General features: G+C 43.2%; 1 protein-coding gene across 7 annotated transcripts in view; it reads right to left on the bottom strand.

The window, feature by feature from the left end:
• kdm4c (lysine (K)-specific demethylase 4C) overlaps nucleotides 1-24,415 on the bottom strand; it is a 54,455-nt gene that overhangs the window by 21,170 nt on the left and 8,870 nt on the right. For 6 of the 7 annotated variants that reach the window (XM_083765273.1, XM_083765274.1, XM_083765278.1 and 3 more), the window contains exons 5-15: nucleotides 22,397-22,590; nucleotides 14,842-14,891; nucleotides 14,056-14,159; nucleotides 13,498-13,635; nucleotides 13,139-13,332; nucleotides 11,982-12,220; nucleotides 9,540-11,581; nucleotides 7,114-7,228; nucleotides 5,643-5,824; nucleotides 3,477-3,708; nucleotides 473-549 (exon numbers count right to left, since the gene is read on the bottom strand). In XM_083765273.1, the coding sequence (XP_083621399.1) occupies nucleotides 473-549; nucleotides 3,477-3,708; nucleotides 5,643-5,824; nucleotides 7,114-7,228; nucleotides 9,540-11,581; nucleotides 11,982-12,220; nucleotides 13,139-13,332; nucleotides 13,498-13,635; nucleotides 14,056-14,159; nucleotides 14,842-14,891; nucleotides 22,397-22,590 (3,567 nt within the window). The remainder of the gene's footprint in view (nucleotides 1-472; nucleotides 550-3,476; nucleotides 3,709-5,642; nucleotides 5,825-7,113; nucleotides 7,229-9,539; nucleotides 11,582-11,981; nucleotides 12,221-13,138; nucleotides 13,333-13,497; nucleotides 13,636-14,055; nucleotides 14,160-14,841; nucleotides 14,892-22,396; nucleotides 22,591-24,415) is intronic. The other variant, XM_083765275.1, reaches the window with a different exon arrangement.

Genomic DNA, 24,415 nt, shown 5'->3' with positions numbered 1-24,415 from the left:
TCTCCATAGTCATGTGCTCAAGACGGATGTGTCTGATATTTCATATTCCATCCTAATTGGCTAACATTGGCTTTCAAATTTTGCAGGATTGGCCTGTTTTGAACAAAAAACCTCAAATCATGAACGCAGCGTGCAATTTCACGTGAAATCTTTCACGCACTTTCCTACTAGGCTGAGGAATATAGCCCACCCATTTCACATTGCCCTGTTATAGCGCCACCAACAGGTGGATTGTGCATGCGTGCCATCAACACGGATCTGCACCATTTCCCATATTCCATCCTGATTGGCAAAGATTGGAACAAACAAACAAAAAACATGTTTATATTACTCCTAAATATTCCTATCCTCCTGGTGGAGACCTGTGCCCAGAAGGGCACTTTTTCTAGTTATTATTATTATTATTAGGATGTGGGTGACAAACTGAAAGGAAAGGTAACACCGCTAGGACACTGGTAGTTAGTAAACGTACCGCTGTGAAGCTTCCTTCCGTACAACGATCACATGACCATTCCCCACTGACATCTTCGGCAGGAACACCATAACAACCTGAGAAATAGATCAGAATCAGTTCCACATAACAATAAAACTAATTAATTACATGTGTAATAATGCAATGACATCGACAACTAGAATGAATGCAATTAGCATTTACAATCAATTATAAAACCGCCGCTAATGTTATGACAAAAAGATCGCCCTGTGGCCAACCACACTAATTCTGTTGATCTTTCGGCATAAACACTCGGTTTATTGGCAGTGCAAACTGATAGTTCGTAAGTTTGAGACGGCACTGGAATCGGTACACATTGTCCTAGCAGTACAACAAAAGGTGGGCTTCATGAAAAGGGACACCCCACAATCCCACCACAGGAACGCTGGCTTCTGTTTACGCCGTTTAAATCTTTACATTTTTATATGAGGCGACAGCGCTACCATCGGCGCCACCGTGCCCCCACGTGTTTTGCCGTTTTGTACCGATCTGTGTGTACCGAGTCACCGTGGTTCTCCAAATAAAAAGGGTGAAGAGGCACAAAAAACAATTGCCCAATAAATATTGTGTTCCTTTTCTCTCATATTATGGCTGTCATACTTCTGTCATAATTGGCACATGGCGAATGGAATATTGCCGACAGTGATGATGTAGGCTCACAATACTTGCGGACCCCTAGGAAGGCTAGCGAGCGCTTTGTGGAAGCTAACGGGGATCCTAATAAAGAATAAATATTCTTTCTGGAATGGCCTGCCTGACAGGATAGTTTGTTATTGGCTTGCCTTGGTGGAACACAATGTGGGTGTTTATCAGCCGAGAGCACCGCTTTACTGCAAGGCACCAATACATGACTGACAGGAAAGGCAGAAAATGTCTGCCCTTATTGCTTAAGCTGTACATAAGAAGATTAATTTCCCCCTAAAAAAAACTAGTACTAAGTGTACAAATACAGACAAACACAAACAAAACACAGAACCACATATTCCACATCTCCCAATGTTGTTTTCATTTGCTGCTGACAGAATGGCGGGTTTGTTGTTCCGTGCAGAAGAGACTACTGTTGCAGACTATGGGGAAATGTAGATCTCTGTGGAATGTGTGTGTGCATGCGTGGCGTGCGTGTGCGTGTGCGTGTGTGTGTGTGTGTACTGCGGGTGTGTTAAGCACAGCATTTCAGAAGGTAAGGTTGTTCGGGGGCACTTCTGTGTATGCGTGTGAGAGTGACTGCAAGTGCTTTCATGCATCTGTGAGTGTTCAGTGACCGTTCTGTCACTGAGGCTTGCCAGGCTTACTCTGGTGAGACGCATTAGCTTCGGGGGCTAACGCGGTGAGTCTTGCCCAACCCGATATACGTAAGACACACACACACACACACACACAGACCCGCACCCGCGAACTCTCAAAAGAAAGAAAAAACTGTCTGGAAAAACAGCTGCAGCTTTGCTTTAGTTATCGTCTACGTACGTCAGTGGTGGCAAACATTTCATGAAAATGAGTTTCTCTTGGCTTACACAGTTCACTCAACGCGTGTCTTTGTGTGTGTGTTCTCCATTCCTGATATCCATCATCACACTAAATATAAAACCCAAGCTACGCCGCTACATCCTTTCAAGGGCTCAAATAACGACATCAGACCATCATATGTATCGTTTGATCACATAACCAAAAATGTGACTTTCACATCAATGTCAAATATGCCTTTCATCACACACACACACACAGTGTGGATCTGGAAATGACACAGAAACAGGAGGCTGAACTGTAGAGATGGGATGTGTGAGAATGAGCGATTGTGGCATGTACCAGTAATGTAGTTTGACATAAAAAATAAAAGCGGCATCACATTTTTTTAAACGTCTCTCAGTCATTATGTTACAGTATGTTGTTAAAAAAAAACATAAAATGAATGCCACAGACGAAAAACCGTCCAAGTCCACACTATTTATCCATAATGTATAAATGATGGATAAGGGGTCAGGACAACGAGGCCTTTTCGTGGAGGGGTCACCGTCGGAATGAAGACTGTTTTTCTGTCTGGGTTTTATGAATGTAAATGTAAATGTATGTAAATGTATATTGGACAGGGAAGAGATCTAGGCCTGTAAGAATGAGTGAATATGATTGAGAAAACGTGTTGTGCATTAGTGTCTGTTTGCATGTACTGCATGTGTGTGTGTACTGTATACTCCAGGGCTGTGTGTGTGTGTGTGTGTGTGTGTGTGTGTGTGTGTGTGTGTGTGTGTGTGTGTGTGTGTGTGTGTGTGTGTGTGTGTGTGTGTGTGTGTGTGTGTGTGTGTGTGTGTGTGTGTGTGTGTGTGTGTGTGTGTGTGTATGCTTGTGGCATTGGCAGCAGCTGTTAGACAGGAAGTGTGTGTGGTAAGGACAGAGGATTCACCCGCATTCAGCTGATGAAGGAAATAAAATACTCAAAACCACAGTGTATGTGTGTGTGCGCGCGCGCGCGTGTGTGTGCATGCACGCGTGTGCACGAAACGAAAAAGGGAGAGGGTGAGGAAAATTATGGGGAAAGAGTCAAGACTTAAACCCACTGAACCTTTGACAATGACATCAAGAGAGAGACGAGTGCAGAAAGAAGGGATGGAGCCCATTACAAACTCTATAACACATTTACTCTGTATCAAAAAGGTTTGGGCTTATCGAGGCCGTTATTGAGCATAGCGGCCCGTGATGACATCATGTTTAAACAATCAAGACAAGAGGCGAAAGAAATCTAATCACCCACGCTGGCACAAACTAAAAGTGTATGTTAACTGCCAACCAGTGCTGCCCGGGGGTAAACAAAATGACGCTTTTAAATTGACGGTACACACATTAACCAGTTTATTTTCAATATTAGTAAAAATGTCACCTGCTTGCCCTTCCGTCTGTGAGAAAAGTACTGTATTTGAAGGCCCTAGTAAAAGGGTTAAACAACCACGCGCGCACACGCACGCACGCACACACACACACCGGACATACGTACTTGCGTGGACCTGCAGGCAACAGCCCTGACAGTAGAGCAGAGGAGAGGTGCCGTCCTCCTGCAGCAGAGGGTTGGTGGGAGTGGGAGGGCAGCTCTTCTCCCCGGAGGAGGAGAAACAGATCTCCGGTACCAAGGGCTTGGTCCTACTCAGACCCGCCAGCCGAGTGGCGCCGTCCAGGGGAGAGCAGGCCACGGCCTGTGTGGGCTTACCGTCCTCCGCTTTGTCCTCGCTCTGAGGCAGCGGCGAGAAGGAAAAGAACATCAGCTTTGCTTCTTGAGAGTCTGGAGTACCGCGTTTTCTAGGGTCAAATAAAGAGCTTTGCACACAAGTCTGTAATGTTCTTCACAAATGTGTTGCACGTGAATAAGAACTTACGACCTCATGTAGTGTCAATCACGCTTACACACTGTATGCACTATGCGAGAAACTTTCATCCGAAAATGCTGGATCAGGTTCAAATTTCTGAGTTTTTATCCGCGTTACTCGGCCAAAAAAAAGTTTATTTAGGACGAGAGAGAAAATTTGGACAGCAACACTGCCTTCCTCAGGGTATTACAATCTAAAACCGATTCACACTATACACAGATACATCAGTTACAGCTTTTGATCAATTATGACGCGCATCCACTGATGTGTTATTAGTATTAGCGTTAATGTTACCGAGCTAAAATTTGAACATCTAGAAAAATCCAATGTTCTCATCGTGCTCCACGGATAATCAGAAAAGACCTCCGAAGTTCAATGAGTTCAAGTCCGTTGCTCTCCCCAGGTTGGTGCCTGGTGGAGGGTGTGTAGAGGCCAGGATCACATTAGATAATTGACACAGGGGTGAAAAACGGGTTACAAAATTGTGGGATAAAAAAATAAAAAAAAGACCTCCGAATATCACCGATCTGTTCAACACCACGGACAGCACATTAGTTTCCGAGAAGAAAGCCTGCTAAGACGCTGCCTAAAGCAGAAGCTAGTGTGGTTGAGTGAAAATAAACGGTGCGGGAGGGGCCCTAGCAACCGTGCATAGCAACCAGAGCCAAATGCATGGAATGAAACACAGCGAGGCACTGGCTACGTTTACATGGACAGTTAAATCCCCTTTTCATTCAGAATAAAAGTTAAATCCTATTAAAGGTTCTCATGTAAACACCTACAAAAACTTAAATCGGAATGAAAATGGTCAATCTGATTTAAACTTAGATCTGATGTAAGTGACCGGTTTATTCCATTTGTAAATCCCATTGAAACAATTGTGGACTCATGTAAACACTCATTCGGATTGAAGTTCATTCTGGTCTTTCTGTGCATGCTTGTTTCCATGTAATTGGTATGGCTATATTATGCTCTTGTTTTGCGATTAATTATATTAAGAAATTATATTAGAAACCTCTCATAGGCTACAGGATACATCAAATATAAAGTAATACAGCATAAAAGTGTTTTTCTATTCTTATTATTTTGTTTTACTGAAATGTAGTGTAGTAAAAGTAAAACAATTGGAAAGTAAAGTAGAAATACCTCAAAATTGTACTTTAGTACTAAAGTAAATGTACTTTCCATCACTGGACGTAAACATATTCGCCCACCCCCTATCCAATCAGAAGCCTTCCCAGCCCCAAACCTGATGTGGAATGAAATAATGGGATTTAAAAGTATTGTCCATGTAAACACTCATTCGGAATGACCTTTCCCATGTAAACACGCAGGAAAAAACATTACTTCTGAATTAATTCATTCTGAAGTTTTCATTCTGAATGAAAAAGCCCTCATGTAACCGCAGCCAATGTTACAGCGATATTAAACGCCTTAAAGGGGAATACCACTCATTTTCAACATTTTATGTCATTAATATACGTTTGAGCTGTTGTGTCAGTGTGGAAATAATAAATAACTCCCCCCCATTATGTGTTTCCTAGAACTGGAGGTCTGAAAGAAAATCATTAACATGGTGAATCACATCTTGAACACAGAATGGGGTTACTTTTTATTATTTCCAGCTCAAAGGTATATTAATGACATAGTAAAATGTTGAAAATTTGTGGTATTCCCCTTTAAGACAAGCCTGCTCGTCAAGAGCGCCCCGCACATGGCGCAAAATTAATTAATCAGGGCGAGTATACCCGTCCTACGTATCAAATGGGTTAATGCAAGACACATTAAATCAGGTGTACCTGATAGTAGGGCATGAAGAGAGTGCAGACAGAGCAGTACGGTTGCATGGTGGCTGCGTTGGCATTGTACTCCCTCTCTGCGGTGAAGTTGCTCTTCTTGCTCTGCCACAGGAAGAGGAGGGGCTTAGCCCATGCTTCCACTTCCTGCTCCTCCCCCTCCGCCAAGCTTGCCTCAAGAGGCTCTGAGGGATAAAGACATAGTAGAATCTTTAGTACATTGCAAACACTTGCATATTCCACCTTCCCCTTTCAACAATGGGCTCAGTGATCCTTGACGCACGGAACGCAAACTGGTTTTTGCTCATTAACACATTGTGTTAATTCAGTGTATTCTACAAAGACAAACCAAGACAAAACGTGTGAACTGAATATCAAGAGCCAGCATGCCTCATCCTCCCTGCGTTTTTTAATCAACTTCACTGCCAGATCAGACTTAATCCATCCAATGTGGTAACAATTTCTCCAGTGGCTTGGAAAATAAACAATCAATCCTGAATGAATGGAGCCCTATCTGTTTATAAAATTGCTCGAAATGATTGAGAGCCCTCATCATCATAAAGTAAGCTAGCCAGAGCCATGAATGGTCATTTCATGGTCATTTCTTACTCAGGAATAAACAACTAAAATGGCTGCTGAATTATTCATTTCTTTCCTCGACCACAAAGATGATGAGCGTGACTATGTATGTGTATACAGTACAGTACACACACACATGTCCATGTATGTGCGTGCGTACATTAGTAGCCGTTAACAGAGGGCTCCCCCTTCTTCCATTTTAACTCCATGGTGTCCAAATTTATGGGCAAACATATAGCCAATCTAGAAGGTCACAATGCATCGCAACATGCCACAAGCTTCCAGATATATGTATATGCCAATAGTCCTCGTACTACACCGTCGTACAATGAAGTATGAAACATTATTATTGTTACCAAAGCAACCTCAGGGCTTAAGTGGTTAAAATCACTAAGACGGATTGAGAAACTCTAAACAGGGTAACAGCCCAGTTAATTTCATTGTGGTAGACCAAAGAGATAAATCTTGGTGGTGGGTGCTTGTTGAATGTGTGCAGTGACGTCAGAACAATCATTTGAAAGGGGGGTGAAATGTGAAAAATGAAGCTGGGACAGCAGAGTTGTTTGAACGGCTCCATTTTTACAGACTATATTTCATGGAACAGAAACTGTTACCCGACATTGATTACACAATGTTTCAAACATAATGAGTACACAAAGTTCATTTTGTACACAGATGTTTCACGAAAACGATGAACATCAACATTCATTATGGGATTTAACTTGGTAACCTTGTTTTTTTAAATGAATGATGAATATGGCTAACACCTAAATTCAGGGGATCCCATCGTCTCTCTGCACAGTGCATTGATGAGTTTTTTATCCAAGCCTGGGTTAGCGGGCTGAGTGTGTGCGTGAGTGAGTGCGTGAGTGAGTGAGTGAGTGCGTGCGCTCACCATCGTCACTGACAGTCTGTTGTTTAACAGCAGTTGGCACAGCTCTGGCAGTGGGTTTCCTCAGTGGGTGACGCCAGCTCTTACTGGTCCTCCTCTTCACAGACAGGGCAGGGTACTGGCATGAGAGAGGCAGCATTAAAGCACATGCACTGTACTCTAGTCCAGTGGTTCCCAAACTCTTCAGCTCAAGACCCAAAAGAGAAATGAGACGTTTGCCCTGGGACCCAAACTAGTGACAATAGCTGATCTACAAGCTCACAGCACGTCACTTCGCGTTGTGAGCTCGTAGACCACAACGTGTCGGTTCGCGTTGTGAGATTGTAGATCGGCTATTTTCACTACTTCAACATTTGTTTTCTAATCTAATTTATGGAATGTCTTGATTTATTCAAGAAAAAACATTTAACTTTGTTTTCTTCTTTTCCTTTTAGATTTTCCCTCCAGGGGTCTCCAGTCTCCACAGCGAATCATCTGCCTCCATCTCACCCTGTCCTCTGCCTCCTCTTCTCTCACACCAACTAACTTCATGTCCTTTTTCACTACATCCATAAATCTTCTCTTTGGTCTTCCTCTAGGCCTCCTGCCTGGCAGTTCCAACCTCAAAATCCTTCTACCGATATACTCACAATCCCTCCTCTGTGTATAGGCTACAGTATGTCCAAACCATCTCAGTCTGGCCTCTCTGGCTCCTGATCATATCCATCCTTTTTAGTCCCAGAGAGAACCTCAACATTTTAGTCTCTGCTACGTCCAGCTCTGCTTCCTGTCTTTTCCTCAGTCTCTAAACCATGGCATACAACATAGCTAGTCTCACCACCGCCTTGTACGCCTTCCCTTTCATTCTTGCTGAAACTTTCCTATCACACATTACACCTGACACATCTTCTCCACCCATTCCAAACTCTTTCTTCACCTCTTTTCCACACTCTCCACTGAAATGTTGACCCTATAAGTACTTAAAAGTCCTCCACCTTCTTTACATCTACTCCTCACTGTAACATCACTGTTCCACTCGGGTTCCTCTTATTCACACACATTTCTGTCGTGCTGCGGCTAACCTTCATTCCTCTTCTTTCCAGGACATATCTCCAGTTCTCCACCTCTCTAGATGTTCCTCTTATCTGCTCACTGCTCTTACTACAGCTCACATGGTCCATGGGGATTCCTGTCTAACCTCATCTGTCAGCCTATCCAATCCATCAACATGGCGAACAAGAAGGGGCTCAGTGCTTGATCCACTTCCACCTTGAAATCCTCTGTCACACCCATAGCACCACTGTCTTACAACTTTAATACATCTCCTGCACCACCTCTCTGTCACTCCAGACTTCCTCATAGAATACCACAGTTCCTCTCTCGGCATCCTATCGTATGCTTTCTCCACATCTCTCTAATCTACAAAGACACAATGCAGCTCCCTCTGACCTTCTCCGAACTTCTCTGTCAACATCCTCAAAGCAAATATTGCATCTGTAGTACTCTTCCTTGGAGTGTTCTTTTTTAAATGTTTTGAAATAATAATTAAAAACTAGAAAAAGTGCCCTTCCGGGCACAGGTCTCCACCAGGTTATCCACAGATCCGTGCAGTTAGAGGTAAAAACACTTTTTGGCCAGTTATAGCGCCACCTTGAGGCTGAGTTGAAATTGTTCATGTGGCATTTCGTCCTCTGCCTAGTGGGAATGTGGGTGCACAATTTCACGGAAATCACGCGATGTGTTCATGATTTGCAGCATTTTGTTTGAAACTGAGCACTCCTGTGAATTTTGGAAGCCAATCTTAACCAATCAGGATGGAGTCTGAGAAATCTGAAAGACCGGTTTGGTTGAATGGCTCTAGAGAGACTGTGTACCAATTTGCGTGATGTTTGGACAAAATCTGTAGGTGTACTGTGCAAAAACTTGTTTTGCACAAAGCGGCCTCCTGGTGGCGCTATAACAGGCCGTTCTGGAAAGTTTGGGGCAGAGGTTCATGGTTGGCATCCAGGGAGTGTGTGTGCAAAATTTGGCATCGACCGGGCTTGTTTTGCACAAAGCGGCCTCCTGGTGGCGCTATAACAGGCCGTTCTGGAAAGTTTGGGGCAGAGGTTCATGGTTGGCATCCAGGGAGTGTGTGTGCAAAATTTGGCATGGACCGGGTTAACGGTGGCTGAGATTAGCTGTTCACGGACGGACACACGGACGGACGGACGGAGTGCAAAACATACTCTCCCCATGCCTTCGGCTGGTGGAGACAATGAAACCAAAAATAAAGGGACTGACAAATGGGTCCCAACAAAGTGTTTGGGAGGGAACCAGTGCTCTAGTCTGTATGTGTGTATTGTATACTTGCCGAGGCCAGATTTGACCTGTCTTAGTGTACGTGTGTATGTGTGCATGCGTGCGTATGTGAAAAGGATGCCGATTGTATATATGAAAATGATACTCACAGTACAAACCTCTCCAGGTTCTAGGCCTGCTTCATCACACTCATGGTCCGAAGGATCATTGTCGTCGTCGTCATCTGATGACTCACTACTGCTGGTTCTCAAACTCTGCTCCTTTTCGTCCACTCCCAGTCCCCCCTCCTCCTCCTCCTCCATGTCAGACACCTCCTCCTCCTGTGCTGCACCTCCTCTTCTCCCTCCTCCTCTCAATCCCAAAAGACAACCAGGTGCATCCAGATCCCCCTCTGCCACCCTCCCCAGCTCCCTGCACAGTGCTAGGGCTTCAGTTACCTCTGCTTCGCCTCTCTGAAGATCATTGCCTTCACAGAGCGCTAGGGGCTCCAAGGCACCGGCCGACACCAGGGAGGTGGGCTCCAGCTGGGCCCAGGTAAGCGGCCCATCCCCCTCCTCCGGGTTCCCCACGTTGCAGAGGTCTTGGTCCGCGTTGCCCGGGTCCGTGACCTCTTTACACTGTGGTTCAGTCCACATGGTGTAAGCCAGAGGCTCGTGGGTGAAGTCGGAAGGGAGTTCGGGGTGGAGGCTTTGGATGAGTACTGCTGGACTCGGAGAGTTGAGGTTTTTCCAGATGCTGCTGGAGAAGGGTTTGGGCTCCAGGTAGGGGCTCTGGGAATTACAATGGGAGGCAGAGTACACATTTTGGTTGAGAGGAGATTCATCGTACACATGATGGTGTTGTAGTGCCGAGTTGCTGTCATTTTGGGTGTATGATGGACGAGATGGCGTTGGCAGCTTGTGGTCTGACGTTGTGGTCAAAAGTGAGCCTATACTACTGAGAGTGAGTGTGCCGTCTCTTTGACTTAGGCTCATGCAGTCCCCCTTAGATGTTAAATCTGCCAAGCTTTGCAGTGGCTCCATTTGAAGAAGAGCATTCTGAACAGACTGGCTACTGGTGGCGCTGCATTTTGAAGTGGTAACACTTTTCGACTTAGCCTTGATTTCTTCATCATTAATGTGAACAGTGCCATTTGTCAAATTAGCAGCGTTCGCTTCCAAATCAGGGATGCTATGCCATTGAGAAGAATGCAACTTGCTAGCATGATTTACACACCGAGTCTCTTTTAATGCCATTAAGTTTGTCTTTTTCTTCCCTGATTGAGTTCCCTGTGAGGATAGAGAACGACGTAGCCTCTCCCGCTGAAGCACAGGTGCCACCTGGTCAGGATGTGATCCTGCTGGAATGGCCTCAGCTTGCTTCTCCTCAACAATGGTAAGCGAGGGCATCTCTTGAGTGAGGACAGGCGGGAGGGGGCAAAAGCCAACCTCGTCTCTACCACGTTCAGGAGTGAGGAGTGGCATATCGACTCCACTCTTCTGTAACAGGGGAGGCAAAAGGTTTTCCTCAGTGCCGCTGCTGCCGTTTTTGACAATGTGCTGATGTCCCGTGTGTGGTGGGGCTCTACTGGATGTGTACCTATCCCCTCCTCTCGGCTCAGTGTGGAGATTATAAAGTGCTTGTGTGCTGGAGTGTTGCTTGGTATGTGCTGGGTTAGTCGAGTTTGCCGGCTCTGCCTTAGCGTTGTTGTTAGTGTCGGGCTCACTACTTGTGTTCATTCTGCTGTCCGTGCGTAATGTTGGGTTTACAGCTTCATCTCTACATGGATGACTACTAGACACCCGGGCTTCAGAGTCAGAGGGACACACGCCTACCTCAGGCAAAGACGGACACACTGTTGGGGAAGATGAGGCCGTTTCGCTCGTCTGTGGAGGGGTGACCAGCATTGAGCAGTCCTGAGGCGTTGAGAGGTTTTGTGGGTAAGGAGAATGTGGCTTGGACAATCCAACTCCAGCACACATCTGGGAAGGCTTAGACCTACGCTGGGTTCCAAGAGCACTTTGGCCTTTGACCTCTGATCTTGAGTGACGGTCTTGAGACGGGGTACCCACTGCCAGGTCTAAATTAACCCGTGAGGCAGCGGAGGGAGCGGGGGTGGAAACTGCGTTTTGCGATGAGTCTATATTGGAAAAGCACGAACTGTCACTCTCCACCCGTTTCACCTTGACCACACACATCTGTTTGCAGGGACCTGTCGTTGACAAAAACGGGGTAAAATGTGTTATCTGCAAACCAAGAGCAATAGAACTGCAAATTATTATTCCGTTATCAATCTAGAGTTAGGACATTTAATATATTTAGTACATTTTTACCTACCTGGTCTAAACCCTAAACGCTAACCTCAACATCCCTATATGTTACCCTAAAACTAACCAAAAATAATAACCACAAAGTTACCCTTTTCGTCATTGTGACCTGAACAATGTAGAGACATTGGTCTCCACCAAGATAGTATAACTAACTTGGTACACAAACACACAAACATACTGTAAGCACACACACACACTCTAGCCTGCACACTCCAAAATGCAGCAGATAATAATTCTGTTCTCAAACAAAATACCTTCTGGCTCCACCAGTCAGTCTCTTACCAGGGAGCTGGAGAGAGTCCTGATTCTGGCTGTGCTTTGATACGGATTCACCTTCTTCTTCTTCCTCCTCCTCCTCCTCTTCATCCTCCTCATCCTCTTTAGTACTGCATGTGGTCTGTCGCCCCTTGGGCCCCAGTGGACCACCTCTCCTCTTGCTACCGCACAGGACTGTGCAGCCATCCAAAGTGAGGGACGCCTCTGTGGTTCGGAGGCGCTTGGAGCGCATGCGGGAGTGGGTTCTACTCGAAGAGAGAAGAGGATTCAAATTGAAATCCTGATTAACACTCAATTAGGCAATGCTGGAATTGTGTGACTTGGGAACAAGACCATTTGGACTAAAGTTTCAGGGCACAAAAGATAGCTTTCGTTATGTAATCTACTGCAAGATTCTAAATAAACAATGACATCTCACCTCATATTTGCATGTGGGTTTTTTTCCCCATTTTTTTACTGGTTTGATACATTTTTATTCAATGGTTAGAATGAGCCCAGCAAGGTGCAATTTCAGTGTGAGTTTGCAATTGGCTATTCCAGTGCAGTGACAAACCTATACAGCAATATTTCTACACAGGCCATTTTAAGGCATTTCTGCTTTAGTTGTAACAGAGGATAGATACAGCAATAAGTATAGAGAGTCGGTTTTGACACACGCCAAAGGTCTGGCTATTTATGCTTTGAATTGCCTTTGTGTGTGAAATATGCTGCACATAAATTTGTGACAGAACCAAGCCCAGGACGGCACTATAGGAATATTGCAGCAATATTTTCAAAGAATCGTTAAAGTATTATATTTAATATTGGAATATTGTAGGCGATTTGTCTATTGGTTTACACATACAGGAAAAGTATCACGAAAGTGTAATTTGTATTTTATGTCTACAGTATCATCGAGAACAACTGATTTTCAACTGAATGGTTTGTCGGGAGTATAACTTAGAATTAAATCCATAACCACTTAAACCCTCTCCTTTTAGAGAACCGGACTTAAGTTACAATCGTACTTTGACGGTTTTCTTTAGTCTACAGTACACCAAACCTCCAGATCTCTTCTACAAGCTCCCAACTTAAAGATCTGCTATTACCTCTGTAATCATAATAATCATCAAAGAACCTCAGGGTTCTCATGTAAAATAAAATAAACATATTACTAAACATACCCTTTATTGACAGGTTTGGTTTTGTGTCGCCTCTCAAGCCAACTCTGCAGCTCCGGCGTCGTGCTGGGCGTGGAGCGCGTATGGTCAAGGGCTGCCGAGTCTTTGCCCAGCATCCAGTTGGCATAGCGATCAGGCTGAAAACCTTTAACAAACGGTTCCATGCTGATCTTTACCATGTCCTTACTGCATGTGCACTATAGGGAGGAGAGAGAGACATACAGTACATCAGGTGTAAATATTGTAATATCGTTGTTAGAATATTTTCTAGGTGAATTCAGTCAGGGGCATTTTAGGAACAATAATTATTATTATTTTGTTCCATGAATCAACACTGTCAACTTGATCCAGCCAGATTGTACCTGTGTGGCCACCTTGCCATAGTCTATCCAGCGGACGCTAGCAAAGTTGGTGGACTCAGCACAGTTGAAGCCATGGTTGAAGCCAGCATGGTAGCCGTAGGGGAAGGTGATCATGAATTCTCCTGCTTCCTGAGTAATCTGGTATATGGGAAAAGGATGAGGGGGTAGAGGGGTGAAAACAGAACCCATTATCCACATGTCCCCTAGCAGCCCTATTCTGTCAAAATTCAGCAAAAATAGGCAAACATTTTCCGGAAATAGCAGATCTAAAAGGTCACAGATTTGCTGTATATGGAAAAGGGAGGGCACAAAGTATAGACCTCTGAGGGGCCCCAGTCAACTTGTACTGTATGGAGTTTAAGAAAGAAATATATTGAACAAACATTTGTTTTGGTTCCAGATGTGGAAAGTAAGGAAATTCCTAAGAAATGCAACTCAACTAGATAGAATCCATAATTCCCCAATCCAGTACATTCAATATTGAATTTTGTAGATTGCTAAACATCTGGTTAGAAGAAAGAGTGGGGGTGCAGTTTTTCAGAGTGGCTCAATGCCTACCTTATCAAAGGGGATGCCATACTTCTTGAGTATGGACGGGGAGATTAGAGTCATCTTGTGACGAAGGAAAGCCTCACATCCCTTGAAGCTATTGGGAAAGAAACCTGACAAAGACAGTGACAGAATTAACACAGACAATGAGCCAGTTTCAAAAAAGTTTTCCAAAAAGCTGAATAAGAGCGAGTCTTCCCTCAGAAGCAAACCCTGTTGTTCCGGAGAAGTAAAACACCAAGTGGCAGCTGCATTTTTAAGTGTCCTTATGCACTCATGCTGCTCTATGATTTGCTACCAGAGTGGTAACTCACCGTTTTAGTTTGCACAAGCTAACTAGATTTACGATAGTCCATCGTAAATTAGGCGACAAACACATTGGCACTTTAGGCTACCGAGCGTTTTTAGGATAATCTGCTAACCTGAGTCAGGCCTTCACTTCATCCAGACAAGTAAAGGGCAACTCAGGACAATACAAAATTCTCATTACAGGAGTTAAAATAATGTTCCCAATTCAGGAGGACTGGATTTGGCAAACCAGAATATTCCATCCCCTTATTACAGGGTTCCTTGAAGTCTTGACTGATTAAAACAAGCGCAATATTAACTGCAGTGCATATAGTTAGTAGGATCGTCTCCCTTCCCTTTTTGGCATGTCTAATGTTATTGCCATTATCAGAACAGACAGTCATTTCAATATGCCGCCATTTTAGATGGGGTTTTTTTAGACACAATTGACTCATTGCAATATTTTACAATAAGGTGGCGTGTATAATATTATCTTTTTTTTTTTACCTGTAGCCAGACGTTCCAATCTTTTCCCATGCTCGGGGGGGATGGCATACCTGTTAGAAGAACCAAGGGAGATGGATAAGTGCCATGATAATGTGCTACTGACCAATTCTACTCAGCAGTATACAGTCAAACACATATTTTGGAAGCACTGGGGTTGGGTTTTTCTACATCTTCAAGTAGCCTTCATAGTTTCAAGACTGCCATCAAGTGGCGAGTAAATGAATAGCTGTGTGTGTGTGTGCTTGGGAGAAAGAGATTTCTCAAATTAGAATGTAATGTAATGCAACTGCAGTGATACCTGTCCTACTATAATGAGTTCACATTATTTGCAGAGGTGGATCGTTAAGGTGCGAGACCTACAATACTGAGATCATTATCTTCCCCAGGTTGACAGGCTGAGAGGTGGAGACACCCCTGTCAATGTGTGGGCACAGCTATTGCTGGACACCACCGAAGCCATCGGCATCGACTATACTATTCACACTCCCCACTGCCATTTTCAATTGCTTCAATTCACACTATTTTCACTACTACTACCATAGAATAGATGATAGATGATCCAAAACTCACACCAATAGCTCATTACTGAAATATATTTCAATCATGGCTAGGATTTCCTTACAAAGCAGACAAGACTCCCGTTTGCCCCAGCAACTTTTTAGAGTTTAAGAAACCTTCATATTATGACAACAGTGACAAATATTAAGGAAACATTGGTTACTATTTTGCAACATGGAACAGTGGCTCCTCAAAAAGCCAGTCAAAGATGTGGTGAAACCGCATGAAAGGTACCACACCCTCACAAGTATCTTCGACCACGCCTGCAAGTGGGAATCTCAAGTTGGTTAAGGTAATTCAGGCAAAGACATTTTCAAAGCACCATATCATTAAAACACATTGTATATTAATTACTCTATCAAAACTTCCATTTAAAGAAATGTCTATATTAAGGTAGGGTATGTGATATGTTTTGGTTAAAGGTGATATAGACAAGTTTTCAGCCAAAATCTAAAATATATATAAATGTATTTGTTTGGCCTTTTCCACCTCTATCTTTCCCTATATTATGATGCTGAGGTGTTCTCCTGCAACAGCACACTCCCCCTTTGCCCCCCTGTGGCTGAATGCGCTGTTTATATCCACTACAGTTTACTACTCGGGATGTCGGAGGGGATTTAAACTTTTAGCCAATTGCAGCACGAGGCAGTGACGGTGTGTTCAACCCAGTAGTATTATAATGAAAACGCGATGCGATTTCAATGTATAATATTATCCCCATATCTTAGTTTCACTAACATTGTTGATGTGAAATAGTATGTTCATGATTTAATATGTAAGCCTATTGAAATGATGAGAATCGCTATGTATAGTGCATGGTTGGGTGGTGTGAAACTGAACAACACCAGCAGCAAGCACCCCTCAGAACTCGGATGATCCTTAGTCACAGAACGACTCGGACCCCAATAAAATCTCCTGGTTAGGCCTACATCAATATCGTTCTCGTTCATGTGGAGTGGGTTGTATGTGCTTATTTGTTGAAATGGTGGAAGTGGACTGTGGAAGTGAGTAATAGTATTTCACCAGCCACTACCGCGGCGACTGCCTGCCGGCCGGCTTGAAGCATGCATTCAACCCGTGCTCGCCAACGGGGACAGGCTAGCCGTCGCAGATCATCATAGCGATTATTTTCATTGCAATGAATAACCGTGGACAGAGTAGTTCACATGAACGATGCTGTAGTGGCTGGAGCATTTGAGGGGCAATATGTTTTATATGCACGATTACAAATAAAAGAGAATTGAATTGAGAGCCAGTGAGTCTCCTCTACTTCCTACTTCCTCATTTGCGGGACTCGGTGTGATATTGCGATTATGCTACAGTTACCCTTAAAAAAACATGTCAACTCAATGTCATTGTTGTAACTATGATATCGATAGAAATGTATAATTTTTTAATGTCATATTTAGCCATACGAGCCCTCCTAGCAGCAACAACAATCCCTCAGCCAATAGAATGAGGGGGGGAGGGGGGTGGAGCTAGATTTGCATTTGTTTGGAAACACTCACTCACTTCTGTGTACAAACACTGGAAACGTGTCTCTATCACCTTTAAATAGCTCTATATTCTGATGCCTTTAACATTGGTCCGGTTCCCATATATATTCACAGTGCAAAGCAGTGGAAGAGAGGATTTTCAAACAGTCACAACTCAGATTCTAAGATCGCTGTCCTTGGTGGATTTTCTGCCATCCACATTTCGGATTTAATTTGTGCCTTTTTACCGCGACACTGTCGCCATGTAAACGCTTCTGACGAGAGGTAAGGAGTGTGTGAGTGTTCCACTGCTGCGGTAGTGTGTGTAGCAACAGTGTGTGTGGGGGCAAACACTGTCTTCTTAAAGTGAGCGTGTATGCTGGCCCCTGGAGCTGGGGTTTATGCTAACAGCTAGCGGTAGAGATAGAGTTAAGGGTCGCCAGCCTCGTTTTGACGTCATTCGGCATCATGCCATGCCACACGGCCTATGACTTATGAATTCTACCTCCGCCCAAAGTTCTCGGCACGAACCTTAGAGATCTTGACATAATTCCCTCCAGGTAGGCAGGCATTCCATTTGACTCACATATTCCGTCTATGGTCTGTGGCATTTCTATCATCATATCACCTGTCAGCCTCGCCAAGTGGTGAGAGAAGTATGCGAGGGGGAGGTAACCTCGGCTAAAGGTGGTGGTGGTGGTGGTGGAGGCGGCGGCTGCAGGAGGGGGGTATATCTTTAAGCTGTTCTCATCCTCTAGGGATGAGCTGTCAAAATAGAGGAAGGGGTGTGTGTGTGTGTGTGTGTGTGTGTGTGTGTGTGTGTGTGTGTGTGTGTGTGTGTGTGTGTGTGTGTGTGTGTGTGTGTGTGTGTGTGTGTGTGTGTGTGTGTCACTGTCTGCCTGTGAAACTGATCTCTGTGGGGATGCAGGGCTCACTGCTCTAATGAGCAGAACTACCCCAGGGCCAAATACGGAGAGAGAAATAGAACGAGACAGCATGACAATAAAAAGAAACACTGCCCATGTTCTTCACCTTTCTCTCTCTTAATGTCCCTCTTCCCTGTCATTTCCCTTTGCATGTCAGATTTCGCCTTTTTTTATAGTTCAATCAAAATAAATGAATGTATTTGAATGAATCTCTATTCCATCACTTATTGATTTACACAATGCTTTAGTTTAGATGAAATTCAAATGGATGTGGCTCCTCCATAGAGCAGGCATGTTCTCCACCTGTTCAGTACTGTATGTATGGATACAGTGTACAAAACAGCAGGATTTTGTGCTATTTCCATTCATTACACTGCATGTATCCAGGTAGATCCAGCTGAAAGCTATCAACTCTAAAGTTCAGCTGTTACATATAACTCATTAATGGAAATATATACAGTGCTGTACAAACGTTTTTGACACTAGAGGGAAAACATGCAGTAAAATAACTTTTAGTAACCCATTTAGGCCAGACGACAATCTAAAAACAAAAGTCTTCTAAATCATGACAGTTTTCTGAAAAACCTATGTTTCTATATCAGTGGTGCTCAATATTATTATATGCTCAATATAATGTCAAGGACCCCAAAAAATATATGTAATAGGCCACCGACCCCCATCTGAAAATATGTTGTTCCAGGGAAGCAAAACGTTCACTGTGAAAGAATATATATTCAAAGATTTGACGCACATTTTCACGATTTTTCAAAAATAACAGATCTACAGTACAAGCTCATAGCGCGGCACTCTGTGCTATGAGCTTGTAGATCTGCTGTTTTTCAATAGCTAAAGTATAACATAATGCTTAAAACACCAAAAGGAGTTCCCCGTCCAGAATGGGTTAAAAGAAAATGACCAGAAACTGAAAAGTCTAAAACAAATCAATATTTGTTGTTGTGACTACCATTTGTCTTCTAAAACAGCACCAATTCTCCTGGGTACTCTTCTACCATTTGTTAAGGTACTTGGCAGGTAGGTTGTTATAAACACCTTAGAGAAATTGCCACACATCTTCTGTGGCTTTCGGCTATCTCAAACTGTCTTCATGTAAACCCAGACAGACTCAATGATGTTGAGAAACAGGGGGCTGCACCTCAAAGTAGGGGTGCAACAGTTAATCGAACTAATCCATTTAATCAAATATAGAAAAATATAGATTTTGAGGAAATAATCGTTACAAAAATACCAGAAATAGCTAGCTTTACAAGTTTGCAATGCATTGCGAGCGACATAGTATGAAATAGGGCTTAAAGTGGTTAATAAGACTAATTGATTTAGTCCATAATAAAACAAATTGATTTGTTGATTGTCGTCTCGGTCAGGTGGAAACCTCAGATGTCCGGAATTGTGATTCAAAATGTAAAAATATCAACAAGCTCAAAATGCATCGCTTTACGCCGTGATACAACTTTGTGGATGTTCTACTTTTTATGCTTTTGTGTGACGCTGTAGTATGATCAGATTAAATCAATCATTGATTTTTGACAAAACACAAAAAGGTTAGAATATGGAGATACAGTTTCTGCCCAACAGCTATATAAAATGTGTAAAGAATTACCCCAAATAGACGTTCTGCTCAATTAATCAAAGAGATAATCAACAAAACTATCTTTATGAAGATAATCAACAAGTTCAACATGTTGAATCGACCACACTATTGAATAGAATAAATGTTGATTATTATTGACATATGACAGTGATATGATATTAATCCAAAAGACGGATTTCCCCTCAATAAAGCTCTGTTAAAGATTATCGGATATCGTTTTACCTCTGCAAAGGTTTGTTCAAAGGAAAAGGCTTATAATATTCTTGCCAAGTTGCATTAGCCTTTGGTCTTGAGGTTGAACTTCAATAAATGAACTTCTCTCTCATTATACATGAGAGAAGGCTATATCCTACAGATTCCTACTTTATTAACTTTCAGTGGATCCATCGAGTGATAGGGGCTCGCTTGCCAAAATAAGCTGATCTACAAGTTGTTATGCGGTGCGCACCCCGATGCGTTGTTAGCTTGTACCGTAATTTCCGGACTATAAGCCGCGGCTTTTTACCCATGATTTGAACCCTGCGGCTTATACAACGGTGCGGCTAATCTATGGATTTTTACAGCTAACGCAGAGCCATCTCAGGCTCTGAGCTAACGTAGCTGCGGCTTATAGTCCGGTGCGGCTTATAGTCCGGTGCGGCTTGTATATGGGATTTTCCCTAAATTTGGCTGGTGCGGCTTATATTCAGGTGCGGCTTATAGTCCGGAAATTACGGTAGATCTGTTCTTTTTGGAGCACGTCAGTAATGTGAGACGATAAACGTCAACACTTCCCGGTTGCCTTTTTATGGTGTTAAATGGGGCATGGAACAATGCAAATGAACTTTAACGAGAACGCACTCGTGATTTTATGACAGCTGCCAGCCATAAGTGAAGCATACCCGTGATCCGCACATATCAGGGACATACTCAGCCCTCCGTGAATTAGGGCTTTAAGCAACTAGTCGACTATTCAACTAGTCGACTAGTAAATCCACTAGTCGACCTTGTTGGTGTTGGTGTTGTAGTTGATTTATTTATTTTTTCCCGTTTTTGAAGGCCTCAAGATCAGCTAGAATATAGACTATATTATAGTCACCAATGTACACAGTTTTTAAATGTACAAATATTATTAAAGGTTTCATGACATTTATTTTAATTTATTTTCATTTTAGGTTTTATGACCTCAATTACACCCAAAAAACCTGATCTTTGTAGCATTCAGTGGATTTTCTGTGGTCTGTAGTTTTCTCTGGGGTTTGGAAGCCTCAAAAGGCTGCAATGAAAACAGGCAAAACAGTGAAAACTGTGACATCTGCTGGCAAATCCCATTGACACATATGGGATATGCTGGCTCTTACATCACAAACAGCAGGAAAATCAGAGCACTTGTTTGAGCCAGAAAAACCCCAGACCACAGAACATCTACTGAATGTTAAAAGTTCAGGTTTTTTGGGTGCAATTGAGCTCAGGAAAAAATAAATAAATAAACATACTTTTTGTTTATGTCACAATCCCCCCCCTTTTATTTTTTTTACATAATAGGTAGTTAACTAGTAAACTAGTCAAAATCACTAGAAGTGAAAAATACACCCTCCTTTAGTCACTTTATTTACAGCTGGGTGTAAATTTCCATAGTGAATCAGGCCCCATGAAACCAGCACTGCCCACAATCTGCAACATTTTCAGCAACGTCACCCTTTAGTATGGCTGTTCCTCCTCACCCAGTTTCATTCCCCATTTCTGTTGCAATTCCTGATTTTGGCTCAACAAAACAATTAATTTTTTTGTAAGGATACAAGTTAAGTAACAAGTGGATTGTTACTTTGTTACTTTCTTTAATTATATACAGTACTAGAATATTTCACTATTTTCAAAAGGAGTGTTTACAAGTCACCGCAACCTGCCTGAAGAAGTTTAGAGTGGCTGAGTGTGCGACGGTGCAATATCTTTTCCCAAATTGAACTTCGGTTCCTTCCTGCATTTTTTGGGATACTTAACAAATTTATAGACCAATAAAAATATTGCACCGGTTGCCTTAAAGGCATGCAGAGGGTTGACGTCTTAAAGACTCAGCACCAGCTTATACATGCATAGGTCGCAAATATTTTTGCTCTTCCTAACACCCACAATAGTTTAGTTTGCCAGACAGATGATATATATATATTAAAGTACCCACCCATCCCCTAAAACCTGCACAAATCCTTAAGTAGCTTTAAAGAAATGGGCAGAAAAACAGTCAAAAGCTTGAGGTGTGAGCATTGGAAAAGCCTCAATCATAGCAGCCCAATGAAGTCTAGGCTCGTGCATGAAAAGCGCTCTCCACATTACATCCTCCTTGAGAACAACCTCCCTCCACATGAACCCATACATAAGGCACATATACCTGTATGTTGTACTAGAGGTTTGGGCAAGCCAATTTAACCCATTCTGGGGTCCCTGGAATAACATATTTTCAGATGGGGTTGACGACCAATTACATATAGTTTTTGGGGTCCTTGACATGAAATATGGAGCACCACTGAGGCACACATAGGCATTTCAGAAAACTGTCATGATTTAGAATACTTTTTTTTAAATTACGTCAGGCCTAAATTGGTTAAATATAGGATGTGCCTTGGATTCAATACATTGTCCAATAGAATAGACCCCTTAACAGACAACGTTGCACTGATAAGAGCCAGTATGCTCGCGCAGGCCGACTTAAAAATAACCCAACCGATCATAATACACAATGCCAAAGTGGTCACGACACTCACAACAAGTGAAAATGCATTCCATCAAACTTTCAGGTGCAGTTTTCCTCCCAGTTCGGAGGAAGAATGGCTTTACTGTGATCGCTCCCTCTTCAACTATATTCTTCATGGGTTATTGGTTTCTGTTGTAAGTGATGAGAGCGATTCTCAAACCAGAAAACACGCCTCCCGTCACCGCCTCCCGGAGTGCAACACACGGAGGGAGGTCTCCCACCACTGACTGACCCAACCCCAAGATTTCCCGCTACTAACCAGGACTTTGGCTCTCCAAAGTGCAGGTAGTTGATGCTGTAGAGGTCCATGTCCTCCGTGTGCCAGGAGAAGGACGTCTTCCACATGCCAAAGTACAGGTATGGCGTGTTGACCCCCTGGATGGAGACGCCGCAGTCCTCCTCGATAACGTCCAAGATGGAGTTCAGGTGGCCGATGTTCCACTCCTCTATATCCTAGGAGAGAAGGAGTTAGAGATGTTAAAGATGGAGTGCAGTGATTTTTTCAGGTATTATTATTATATAAATGAGGAAGATATTTAAAAAAGAAAGTGTACAGTATTTGTTAAAATGTCGTTTTTATGTGGACAGACCGACAGATGTGCCATTGACAATGAATGGGGAATTCAGGTCAAATGTCTGCTAAATCTTGTACCAACACGTCTCAAGATTTGCCATTGACAATGAACGGAGAAATTAGGTCAAAATTCTGCTAAATATGACGTAAATTAAACATCAAAACATTAAACGCCATTGACACTGAAGGGAAAATGTATGTCATACGTAAACGAGCATATTAGCTAACCAATCACAGGCAACAGGCATTCTGATTGGCCAGTATGAGATGATTCATGATGATGTACAATGAAGAGTGCCCCTCACTTCACACAGGTGTGATTTTTTGGTATTCAGACAGCCAGCAAAGGGGAAAACAATTTTTTTGTCTCTGCAACACATCTAGGGGCCACAATCTGAGATTTTCCTAGAAGCTTTGTCATTGGTCGATTTGCCTGTCTACTTCCTGATTGGTTAGTCATTTCGATCAGGTTGGTTTTTTTTCCGACCAATGACAAAGCTTCTAGGAACACCTTTGAATACAGATTGTGGCCCCTAGATGTGACACAGAGACTACATTTTTGGGAGCGTTTTACTCATTGCTGGTTGTCTGAAAAAACCCCAAAAAAGGCATATTATTGCTTATAGCTACTTTAACCCTCAAAACTTTTTGAACTTGACCATTAGTACTTGTTCTACTCAGTCAGTTTGCACTCTTCAGAAACAGGCAGACACGTCAGACAGACTGATACAGAGATCTCCATATGGGACACAGACGGTTAAAACGGGTGCTATGACAACGGGTATTGCATATACTAGGTTCCCAACATGCATCGTTCTCAAGTAGGCCGGTGGCCAACGGGCACAGGTCTAGTAGTAAAAATAAATGGAATGACTTGCATCGTTCCCAACATGCATGGTAGGCTGTTGTGCTTCGTCCTTGTGTAATTCACACATTCTCTGGAAAATGCAGATCAGCCCTTATATCAGAGTGATCGACAGGAGAGATTATCAAACCATTATGGTTCAAACATGGACAGAAGTATGGATATAGTTTCTCAGTGAAGGTGCAGCCAGTGAAAGAGTAGAGATGAACTCTGGCCTCTACATCATAAAAGGAGACCAGACCCTCCTCATAATCCATAAACACTCCCACTTTCTGGAACTCCTCTCGTACAGGGATGGGGACTCTATGGTCAGCAAGAGCCCTGTACATATTTCCATTCCTCAACTGTATAGTCCAGTAACCATCGTTGGGACTCGGATAGATTGATCCCTTCCTGTTGATGGACTCTCTGGCCACTCCTGTTGTCCACGCAGTCTTCCTTCCAACCTGAACCTCAAAGTAAAACCTCCCTGAGGAGACGCTTTGTTTTCCTAAGACACTGATACATGGAAAGAATCTCTCTTTGTTGTTTGGCAGATTCTTCATTACGTTTCCATAACTCACTTGCTTTCCATCCTGGGACAGGATGAGGTATGGATGTGCTGTATCAGGGTCCAGGGTTACATCTACAGCGCATTATCGAATTCTCCTCAGCTCAAAATCACACAGGTTCTCCATCTCTACGGTTGGGCTTGGTTCGTCTCTCTCAAACTACTGCTCCTCACACCATGTGGAATCGGCTTTTAAGCCGCCAAGCTGCATGGCATCTCACCTCATCAAATATGACGCCAGGTTCATCCAAATATGGAGTTCCACACATGCAGCTCCAGCTGTAGATCT

This window comes from Protomyctophum parallelum (genome assembly GCF_964188405.1).
Source record: "Protomyctophum parallelum genome assembly, chromosome: 5".
NCBI classification, from domain to species: Eukaryota; Metazoa; Chordata; class Actinopteri; order Myctophiformes; family Myctophidae; genus Protomyctophum; species Protomyctophum parallelum.
Note: the sequence above shows the minus strand (reverse complement) of the source record. Positions and strands in the feature narration are given on the sequence as shown.